Source organism: Setaria viridis, chromosome 9, assembly GCF_005286985.2.
Source record: "Setaria viridis chromosome 9, Setaria_viridis_v4.0, whole genome shotgun sequence".
Taxonomy (NCBI): Eukaryota; Viridiplantae; Streptophyta; class Magnoliopsida; order Poales; family Poaceae; genus Setaria; species Setaria viridis.
This window is the reverse complement of record NC_048271.2, coordinates 43,752,182-43,763,661: the sequence shown is the minus strand read 5'-3', so window position 1 is coordinate 43,763,661 and position 11,480 is coordinate 43,752,182. Positions and strand designations below refer to the sequence as shown.

Here is an 11,480-nt window from a genome sequence, read left to right as displayed (position 1 = left end):
TTGGCTCGAGCCTTACTCACGGGCCCGGCTGAAGCTATATAGGCTGCCAAACGTGCCCGTAGTACTTACTCAACCGGCGAAACGAGGCTCCACATCAACGGAATCTGAGCTGGAGGTGAGAGAATAGGAGGGAGAGAGAGAGTGTGGAGCGGGCTGCTTGTGAGGCGCCCGGTGGAGACACAAGAACCGAGATAAAAGTTATCTGTTGTTAGAGCAACTCCAAAAGCTCCCTTAAAATTGCTCCAAAATCTTATTTAGGGAGAAAATAAAAAAAAAATACCTCCAACAACTCCCCCATCCATTCCACTAGCCAACCATACAGCTCACGGGCTGTTCAGCTGATGGTTTCTGTGGCTGATAAGCTGGCTGATGCTGTTTTGTTGTAAGAGAAAACACTGTAACATGGTTGATAAGCCGGGCGAATAAGTTTAAGCGAACAGGGCTGAACAAGCTATACTGTTGCCTCCATATGACATGGCAACAGCAATTAGCTTTCAGCTGGCTAAATCATTAGCCATGCTCTCATATAGCATTGGCAGGATTGCAGGAACGACATCACTGAAATCCACAAATGGAGCAACTTGATACAGGCAACTGACATTACCTAACCATTGCATTCTTCATGTCTTGTCAGCTAGTAGAACACATTCTTCCAGCCGGAGCCGGCAATCGGATCCCAGTCCGCAAGCCAAAATGTTACCCCACAAATATTCAAATCTGACTCTGCGAGGGATCGGAGAGCAATGCTACCGGCGGTGAAAGCGAATATTTGAATCGGATCCGGGTGACACCACTGGGCCAAACCTGTCTATAGAATTGCTCACCGCCTCGCCTCGTCAGCTACTGAGTGCTGGTTCAAAAAAAAACAAAAAAAAAACTAGAAGCGCTAGGCTGCCGCGAGCTCCACGACGATGGCGGCGGAGGAGCTCGTGCTGCTTGCGCAAGACGACAAGACGGTGTCCCTGGCCGTAATACCGGCAATCACGCCGTCGCCCACCGCATCCGAGCCGGAGGTGGCGGCGGAGACGGAGGCTACTTTCCGGCTCGTCGTCGAGCAGAGCTACCGCTGCGGCGGCGCCGAGGAGGTGGACACGATGGAGGACGTAGCGTGCCGCGTCCGAGCTCCGCGGCGCGGCGGCGGTGGACCGCGCGTTCGAGGACCTGCTGACCGGGCTCGACCACCCGACGCTGCGCCGGGAGGTCGCGCCAGAGGCCAGGGAGGCGGCCGCGCGCGTCCGTGCGCGGTGCGCGGAGGAAGGCGACGACGGGCTCGGCAGCGCCGAGTTCTGCCTCCGCGTCGTGCTCGTTGACTCGTTCGACGACGAGGACGAGCCGGACTGCGAGGAGGAGACCGGCAGCGACCTGGAGCTCGACGAGGAATCCTGGAGCCGCGGCAGGTCGGACGGCGGCGACTGGCAGCACGAGCACGGGCACGACCCGGCAGTGATGCGCGCCCGGGCCCGGCTACAGAAGCATGGGGTAGCTTTGAATTCCGGTTCTTTTCGATTTCATAGGACACGTTTGCATTGTTTCGATGTTTGAGATGTTTTGTCTTACCAGATTTCATGTTCCGATTGATTTTGTTGTACAGACCAAGTTCAAGTTTAATAATGCTTCTCAGAATCATGCACCGCACCTGTGGCAAGAAAACGTCTTAAATTCTTACTCCATAGAAGAAATGGTAGCAGAAGGTAGTCAGGGGTGAAGCAAAACAACATTGTATCCTCTGTTACATCAGCTATGTCGAAAACTAGTTATATTTCATATGCTATGCATTAACAAGAAGAAAAGGTTCGAGCCCAAATGGGCAAATATACAAATCATGCTGAGACAGGAACGGAACATCTCCAGTATTTCTGGGGGAAAACTTTGGAACCAGGAAACTAGCAGTTTAAATACTGTAATCTAATACAAAACAACAAATACATCTCACACCAGCTTCCGTGAAAAAAATTCCCGCATTCAAAGGCCTATGGCAGCTCATCAACCGATCGACTTTTGTAGACACACTGATCCGTTAACGTTGTCATCACTTGGTAAGAGCCTCCATAGCTTCGAAGAAGAGAGGGACCATCTCCTTGTTTGCCGTTTTGACTGCACATTTTACACCAGGAACACCGACCGCAGCTGTAATCTCTATTAGGAAGGGAATTCCACGGGGCATCTTGGCGGATAGATACAAAACGTCCATGTTTGCATTTTTCCGCTTGGCTATAAAGAACACATTTGCGGCTGCAAGGCGCTCGACAGTTGCATCTATGCTGCTGATGACAGAGCCAGGGAATTCTTTTGTAAACTCGTGGTCATCAGGTAAAGATTTCCAGCCCTGCAGTCAGAAACAAAATCGTTTTTGAAACTTCATATGAAAGAATCAAAACGTGGGTGACTTGAATCAACTCTTGACTGACTTAAATCAACTAGCACTGCAAGCAATGCCCTACCCAAACCATTTCACTGCCCAAACAAGAAAAGGAAAACCACACAAACATTTTGCTCTTTACCTCGAGAAAACTGGCTCTCTCCATTTTTCCATCTTCACCGAAGAAAACATGCAATGGAATTTTGTCATTAAAGTACCACACTGGCTGCTGGTTATTTTTCACGGCAACCTGCAGTATCGAGTTTGGTGCACCAGGGGCGATATTTTGGAACGGCACCATTTGAAGAAGTGTCCTTGTTGTTGCTCCCGGTTGAAGTGGAGGAACCTTAATCACAGAAAGACATCAAGCTCAGTCCATGAAACTGAAACTAAAAGGTTACTGGTGTAATTTATCGAATATAATCACTGTGGCACCTTAAGTGCTTCGCCAGCAGCAAGACCAAATGTGTTCTTGTTAAACTGAATCATAAATCCATCTAGGACACCCTGGGTTCCATTTTCAAAAGATATATCATAATATATCTGGCCATCACGCCGCGTCAGTTGTGCACTAATCTGCAGCCCTTGGCCAGTAGTTGAAGGCAACAACACAGGTAGCGGAGGGCTGCAAAAGTATAGGATGACATATCAGTATGGTTAAATACTTGTACAAGACACACAATGGATAAGTACCAGAGTAGAAATCAGATTAAAAAAACATTAAAGCTTACCTGGAAGGTGCTGCAGCTTCATCGACAGGGACAATAGCATTATCCATACCCATCAGATCACCTAAAAGGTCTGGCATTGCAGCAGGAGCAGGTGGGGATCCAGCTCCTGGCTGTTTCACAGGTACATTAGAAGAAGTGCCAACACTTGAGGAAGGTGATGCCCCATCAACTCCCTGTGATGGTGATTCCGAATACCCTCCTTCAGCTGTATCAGCAAACTCCTCATCGTCCGCCCTAGGCGCTGCCTTAACACGGCTGACAAATGATTCTGGGGGCTTGTGATAAACTGATGAAAGGGTAGAAATGTTGGCTAGCAGCTCATCAAGAAGTGATGAGTCAAGCTGGTTGGAGTCATCACTAATCACAGGTTTCTCCGCCAAAACAACATCTTTTGCAGCCTGTTAAAAGCCAAACATAGCTCAGTGGTTGGGTGAATATCTCATAAATCATTGGATCGAAAAGAGCAAACATGAAATACCTCAGGATCAGTAGAGAGAAGTCGCCAGTATATGTAAGCTCGATCCCTCAAATCAGGATTGTCTGTCTCAACTGTTGCATTATTGAGAACAGCCTACAGGCAACATTTATGCAATTTAGCAGTGAACTGTGGTAGGCATTGAACGCAAATGTTCATCACAACATTGAAGATGAACCAAAACATTTAGAAGGAAGGCATTATAGGAAGAAGAAAAAAACTTCCAACAACAACCAACATTATTATCAGTGCTCTCAAGACACCACCATGTCATCCATGATAGGCTGCGAGCTCATGGTAGCAAATAAGTAAATATCCAGAGACACACTAAACCAGGTGGAAAGTTGCCATGTACTCAATGCTCTCTAATGTCTAAACAATATTGCACACATAAGTAAACAAGGTAGCATCTGAAAATCGCAACCTGTATCATCTGCTGCGGTCCCTCAGTTGGCTTCTTAAGAAACAACTTAACAGTAGCAGTTAGCAGCTGCAGTTGAACTAATGCCGGTTCTTCAGGGAATGTTTCCAAGAAGCTCTCAAGAAGTTCATCAGCATTGTCAATTCTTTCAGCATATTCTCCAATTATCCAGATCATTGATGCCTAAAGAAATTAAGACACGTGTGAGAAAAACAAAATAAGTTTCCATATGAAAATACAATAAATGAATAAGATTTGCATTGACTAAGACCTTAGCCTCTGGTTCATCTAAGGTGTCCAGACTTTCACAAAGTGTCGCAATGATAGACTCGTACCTGTAAATATCCACAAAAGACAGTTATTATACGCACACATCAATTATTGTGCAGAACAAAACGGGAGTTATTACTTCGATAGTCCCATAATACGTAATATGAATCTATGCAGAAGCAACTCACGTGTTAGGGTAGCGTCTGAAGATGTCTTTGATAACAATTATAGCTTCCTGAACAACATAGTTAACTTTTATCTTAATCAGCTCAAGCAAAACGCTGATGCACCTTTCAGCAGCTCGCTCCAATTTAATTGCACATCTCCCAATAGCACGAACAGCTTTCCGCACAAAGTCAACATCAACCTCTGTGGCATACTCCTTGAACTCCAAGAGCACCTACAAGAAGCTCTGTAAGCTCTTGAACGGAGATAAGAACAGAAATCACTTAGTACCAACAGAACTCTTAAGTTTCTAACATCAAAATCAGGTTCAACTAATTTAGCAATTGAATTTTTAAGTCTAGGTATTGAACAGTATTTCCAGAATACGTTCTTTTGTCAATTTCTATACTTCTCTTGTGTATGAGAGGCCAGGAGTAAGGACTAAAACTGTAGCTGAAATGATCTTTGACTTCAATCAAACATGAACAATAATCAATAGTAGCATACAAGCAAAAAGGTTTGATTCTGTACCTGATCTATGTTTCGATCTGAGGCAAGCTTTATCATAATCTCCAGCTTTTCCATCTTAACATATATAGGGTCATTGTACTTGCAAAAGAAGACCTAGAGAAAAATACACAACTGAGTTAATGGAACACACTTGCATGATCGAAGAATAAGAAGAGCTCAAAAATGTCACCTTAATTTCATGAGCAAGTATTGTAGGCCTCTTTTGAACTATCAAATTAATGTTCCTCAAGGCCACATACTGAATTTCAGGCTCTGCTGACAAAAGAGTAACAAGAGGGGGCGCCATTTTCTTACAGAGATTCCGGACTACATCCGTGCTTGTAATGAGCTCCATTTGTAGAAGGATTATCTAAAAACACACAGAAAAAGAAGCATTAACAAAAGCTCCCATCTTGTGTAGAACAGAATAACAGATAGGCTAAGCTTAAAAAAAACAAATGAGCAAAACTATTTCAGAAAAAAAAAGGAAATGGTGCTTTATTAGTCGCTACATGACATCACAGTCTAATGAGAGTGTACCAGTAATCCTACACACTCGAAAGGTCAAAAAATAAAAAAATAAATCCAGGGCAAGGTTCATTGGTTCCAACAGAACATCATGGTATAAATTCAAGTTGAACAAAGAAACAAGTCTACCAATCTACCTCCCATGCAATGAGAACGAGAAAGTACCTCTAGTCAGTCTCGTAATAAGTTATAGGTACTGAATAAACATATATACAAACTACACAAGAGGATGCCTAAACCTTATGATATTCCAGTAGACAAAAATCAGGTAATAACATACCTTGACAGCAGAAAGAACAACCGCACAATTTGCATGTTGGAGACGGGGTGTAACTCGTTCCACTATGTTTTCTGCTTCCCTGGCATCTGCTGCTTTGTATCTTGACAAAGAATCCAGAATGAAGACTTGGCCCCACCTGCGTGTTTACCAAAAGGTTAAAGGGGCTGCTTTAGTAAATTACCAAGAAATTCAAAACTCAATATAACAAGAAGTGTAGCATACTCTGTGCATTCATTCAGAGCTGTCAGAAGCTTTGACAGTGTATGGCTGGTAATTTCAAAGATTGGACGAACACTACTGTCTTGAATCTCAGCCAGAGCAGCAACGGCATTTGCAACAACCATAGGATTATTATCAGATATTAAATCCTTAAGGGCCTCTAGAAACCCTCTGTCCTCCACTAGCTCAGCATTTATATCATAAAGCTTAGCAACACAAATAGCTGCAGTCTTCCGCACATAGGGGTCATCATCCTGTGGGAACAATTTACATATATGGTCATTTAGAACATTAGATGGAAGTGGGATCAGTTTGATTCAAAAATGGTCTAGGAGATGAAGAAAGACCTTGAGGCATCTTTGAAGTGGATCACAGAGATACTCTGTGATTTTGTCCACACGGATACAACCCATTGTCCTAACAGCTAAAGCACGAATCAATGGATTTGGGTCTTGCGAGTCCTGCAGAAGTCAAGTCATCAAGCAAATTATTAGATGATATCTCAGCCCCATAGTTTGCATACAGTAATCTTCTTCCCTGCACAAATGTTAATTGCAAGTATGGCTATACTTTCTTACCTTAACAAATGTGTTCACGGCAAGTATGGCAAGATCAGGTTGACTTTTAGCATAGTTGATGAGATACAAATATACTAGTTTCTTGAGCTCCAAGTTCTCAGTCTGCATGCAGTTCACGACATCAGTGAACAATGATGAGACATCTTTTCCAACAGTCATGGCAGCAATCACTTTCTTGACAGCATCCTTTCTCTTGTCCTGCAAGCCACATTTCAAACCTTAGACATCAGAAATTGCAGAAACTACATTATACTTACCGAAAATCAAATAAAAAAACTTGGATGGCATAAAACAGCCCAAAATTATAGAATCCTTAATTTGTTTCTGTTTGCAACAACAATGATAATTTTGGTAGCACCTCAGTGAAGGTACTTATTTTTTAATAACAGTGTACAAGGCCCAACTACCATGGTCCACAGTACATAGTAATTTGACTCCCCAAGTAATCTCACAATAAACGCCTAAATAATACATAAATTGGTACCATGATGAGAACATGACATTTGACATCATCTTGAGCCAACTAATTTGTGAACAGTGAGGGCACATGGTATGACTGCTTACCTATTGGATAAGTTTTTTTTGTTTCGTTCAGCCATAAACATCATTTACAGCATATGTGGAACACTTCAATGTATAGCCAAAAAGACGAATACACAGACAAAGAAACAACTTTGGCATCACCACTGGATACAAAACGCACCTTGAATTCACCAAGCACCAAAAAATTGGAATAGCGTGTGTTTGCTTGGGGCACAGAAAAGTAGTGAATCCAACCAAGCACACCTTAATGTGTCACTATTTCACATGTGCATGATTGCACATGAAGCATAGATAAATAATTGAAAACAGTTTATTGAGCAACAAGATGTGCACTCTACATCATTTAAAATTTATGAAATGAGAAGATGTGTACGTGGATATAAAAAGAGTATGTCCAGACATCGTAGATGAAATGAACTGCTATGAACCCATGCGCATACATTTTGCGGTTTCTACACTTATCCAAAGCGACTCACCAAAGAAGCAGCCTAACCTCCAGCTAATTCATCCAAGCATAAATTGAACCATGAGATGATCCAAACAAGTTCCTACTGAGTGGTTACAGTCCAAGCTTCAGATGGATCAGAGATCAATCCATTCATATCATTCTAATCCAACCCCATTTCTGTCCGAACAGGTCTAACGTAGCTCGAGCAGCCCCATTCATATCAGCGCTGACTTCTGCAAATTGCCAAATTCCAGCTCATTCATCCCAACATAGCACCGAAATGTGCACTTTCGGTGCAAAATCCCATCTCCCAACACGCCCATACCCCACGAAGAAACCAACCGAGACCCGCAGATCTAGGAGTGGCCGCGCCTGGAACCCCAACGCCGCGCCCAGATCTGGATCCACGCGCAGGGACCAATCCACAGGCGTAGCAGGTCACGGAACGAGAGCGAGGCAGGGACGGAGAGGGTGTTAAGGTGGGGGCACCTTGTACTGGGAGTTGAGCTCCTCCTTCAGCTCGGGGATCTCCCCCTTCTTGGTGGTGGAGAAGTACTTTGAGTCGTGCCCGCTCATCTTGCCCGCCCCGGCGAGACGAGCCTACGCTGCGTGACGACGCTCGCCGCCTGCTCCGGACGCCGCGGCGGCGCCGGTGGTCGCGGTGCTGGGGCGCGTGATCTGGCGCGCGTGGGCGGGTGGGTGGGGAGGGCAGAGAGGCTGGAAAGGAGTTCGGGGATTTTGTCGATTTGAGAGATCGGGAAGGAGGGAGAGGGGGCGACGACGACGACGGTGGAGATCTGATCGGCTGCTGCCGTGCCGCGCTAAAACAGTTTCGTTTGTTTTTCTTTCCCCACAGATTCATGTAAAATTTCTTTTCGAAGTCATAAGACTTTTAAGAAGAAATTTTCATAAAATCACTGCCCTCCGTTTCACATGTAGTTATGACAGTATGACCCTATGTTTCTATTCGTATGACATGTATTTGAAGGTTCAAACTTTAAAGAGTAATTAGTCGTGATACAAATATAGTATTTTTTTTCTCAGGATCTTCAACTAAAAAGTAAATACGAGTGTTGAACTGCGACCTTTTTATGAGTATTCCTTTATTATGGACAACCGATAAGGTCAAAAATATATTTTTAAAAAATCTGTTTTGCAGATCATAAAGTTAGTGGCGTGTTATAGACTCAACTAGCTGTCACATGGTTCATCAAAATCATACTTACCAGCTTTGAAGAAAAAGGTTTTGATTTCTTTTTACTGGCACTTGCTTTGTTGAATTTTGATACAAATGTAACATTTGGAGGACTATATACGTTCTCTAAAAAAAAGGATTATATGTAACGTTTTTTTATTGATAACAGTATGGCTCATCATTTTTCACTATGGCTTCTTTGACTTGATTCATCAAGACTAACAAAGTCAAAATTTGAGGTTGGATCAACTATGTACAGAGTTTGAAAGAACTTTTTAGGCTAACCAAACATATTGAAATTTAATTCCAAGAGCATCCAATAAGACTAAGCAAGGTAAGAATGTTCAAGCATGTTAACATTATAGCAAAAGTTCATCAACTACAAAGGCCATTCAACAAAAAATAAATTATGTCAATACCTATGCATTTTGTATGTAAGTGTGAATAGTGTTTACAAATTCTACCGTTAGTTTTCTAAAATACTCGTTTTTGTAACCATAAGTGATATATTTTATTAGAAGATAAGGATTGAAAGTCTACCTTCAAATAACAGAAAAATATGTTAAAATATAACCTAAGTTCCTCCCACATGTGGAGCCAAATCTTGCACAAAGAGGGAAGGGGGCTCAAGCTCCCCTACCCGCCGATCCCTAAATGGGCAGGTAATGTTATTCCATTTTTTTTAACCAATTTGACTACTCTACTATTTTTCGAAGCAACATAATAAACATGACAAAAAGGTTGCATCAGAAATATTATTATTTATTTGACAAGATGCAGTGGTTACTGACACAAGTTCACTATCATAACTCTCATGCCTCCACTAGCTCTAACTCGTGCTATTGGCACCCACTGTCTCACCTCGCATTGCCATGAAGCCCTTCTCTTCTCTTGGCTTGTTATTAAACCATCTAGATAATCATGTTTCCACCCAGTTGTCCACCACACCCTCGCTCCCCCCTCCAAAATCCATATAAAAACCGCATATATCTATGTTCCAAAATCTTTGCACAATTTTTTGATATGTCACAACACACGGGCATACACGAGGACATAAGAGCATCTATGTCTGTACCATAGTTCGCATACACAACAAGGGAATTTAGCCTCTTCCATGTGCCAACAATGATCTTTAAATGAAATAGATTTGCAATAGGTTCATCCTACTCTGACTTCTTTGTCATGGTAGTTTACAACTCAATGAGCCTTTGCAATGGCATCTATCAAATTGTCTATTTCTTTTAAGCGAGAACAAGATGGGACTATAAGGTGGTGTTTAATTTGAGGAATGAGGTGGTTCGTCACTATCTTACTGCTTACTGCTTAAGTTTTATTTGAGTTGATGAATAGAATAGGTTGGTCCTCAGTCCTCACCATCTTATCCCTATACAGACATAACTAATATAAAACTAGAAACTTGGTGCGGTCGTTGCCACACCAGCATGCCTGATATGAATTGACAATGTTTATTTCTTATTAATTTCGAATCCAACTGCAAAGAAAGGCCATAGCTAAATCTGCAAAGATCACAGACTCTTTATACAACTATTGTGAACCTGAAATAAATTAATGCAAATAAAAACCATAGCTAAATCTACAGAGATACTTTTTACATTGTTACTAAATTATGTAGATTCGTGCCGAAAATGGTGGATAAAAATTGAAAGAAAGTATATGTCAACCATAATTTCAGCACTGCACGCCAATTGCATGTCCTCAAATATACTTTTGTAAGGTACATATATGTCAGCGTTTCACTGAATAGCAAAGTAAAATTAAAACATATACTATGAGGAGGATCATGGAAACAATCGAAACCATGTTGTTATACATGTTATGTTAGGAGCATACGGTAGAGAGAGCGGGCAATAGACAGAAAAGTAGAGAGGGAGGTCCTGCCGATTTGAGGAAGAAATAGAGCATGCTTTGCTAAACAGAATTGACCTGGAATCAAATCAGCAGCAATCAATCTTGAATGACACAGTAACCACAACACAAGCCCCTATCGGACATTTCACCGAGCCTCTGGTGAGCGGCAGCTGTTTGAGCACAGCAAGGGAAGCAAGCAACATGATTACAGAAACTTATAGCTTGGCAGTCGCAATTGATAGCCAGCTTGCTGACTGCTATTCCAGGCCACAAACATGGTGAACATCCCTCCGCCTGCTCTGGCCTTACGTTAGGCTTCTCCACGCACGAGAGAACACCGCCGTCAGCCAGCTGCCGTCGTCCCCTTCACGCAGGATGGGCACTGCTGCGGCTGCCGCGTGTAACTGGGCCGTCAGCCGGTCACAATTCACAAATTCTGTATCTCTGCGTGGCCCTTGTTCGTTCTCCCAAAACCGGGCCCATTCCTTCAGTCTCACTCAGCCGATGACGACGACGATTTCCGAGCGTCCGTACGATGGGCCGGCCCACATTGTCATCACGCGTGGACAGACACGAATCTCAAGCATCATCTCCTCAGCATGTTTGCAAACTTTGCAGAAAATTATGCAGCTCCCTCCGTATCAAAATATCTATGCTGTTAATTTTTTCTTGTGATCTTTGACCATTCATCTTATTAAAAAAATTATCGTAAATACACGGAAAGATAAGTTAAGTTTATAATACCTTTGATGGTGAAGTAAGTCACAAACAAAATGAATAGTACTTACATAATTTTTTAAAATAAGACAAATGGTCAAAGAAAAAGTTAATACTGTTTTTCGATACGGAGGTAGTACTTGTAGCTGAACAATTTAGCCCTGCACTTCCG

General features: G+C 42.7%; 1 protein-coding gene and 1 pseudogene across 1 annotated transcript; one reads left to right on the top strand and one right to left on the bottom strand.

Annotated features, from left to right (window-relative positions):
• The first annotated feature begins 669 nt into the window (after positions 1 to 669).
• Positions 670 to 1,645, top strand: LOC117838277 (uncharacterized; annotated as a pseudogene).
• Positions 1,646 to 1,741: 96 nt separating this feature from the next.
• Positions 1,742 to 8,243, bottom strand: LOC117838276 (beta-adaptin-like protein C). Its single transcript, XM_034718231.2, has 15 exons — positions 8,017 to 8,243; positions 6,537 to 6,734; positions 6,306 to 6,419; positions 5,962 to 6,212; positions 5,740 to 5,875; positions 5,122 to 5,301; positions 4,953 to 5,045; positions 4,445 to 4,656; positions 4,258 to 4,321; positions 3,990 to 4,169; positions 3,569 to 3,661; positions 3,091 to 3,488; positions 2,795 to 2,984; positions 2,502 to 2,705; positions 1,742 to 2,326 (listed from the first exon to the last, which is right to left on the bottom strand). Exons 1-15 carry the CDS (start codon positions 8,101 to 8,103, stop codon positions 2,030 to 2,032), a joined length of 2,697 nt encoding a protein of 898 aa, XP_034574122.1. The 5' UTR covers positions 8,104 to 8,243; the 3' UTR covers positions 1,742 to 2,029.
• Positions 8,244 to 11,480: the final 3,237 nt, after the last annotated feature.

Bases quoted from the DNA above. Each gene is read 5' to 3' on its own strand.
- LOC117838276 (XM_034718231.2), bottom strand. From the start codon at position 8,103: ATGAGCGGGCACGACTCAAAGTACTTCTCCACCACCAAGAAGGGGGAG. The intron at 5,876-5,961 runs GTATGCTACACT...GTAAACACGCAG, and splicing joins GCTCTGAATGAATGCACAGA to GTGGGGCCAAGTCTTCATTC. The intron at 4,170-4,257 runs GTCTTAGTCAAT...TAATTTCTTTAG, and splicing joins TAGATGAACCAGAGGCTAAG to GCATCAATGATCTGGATAAT.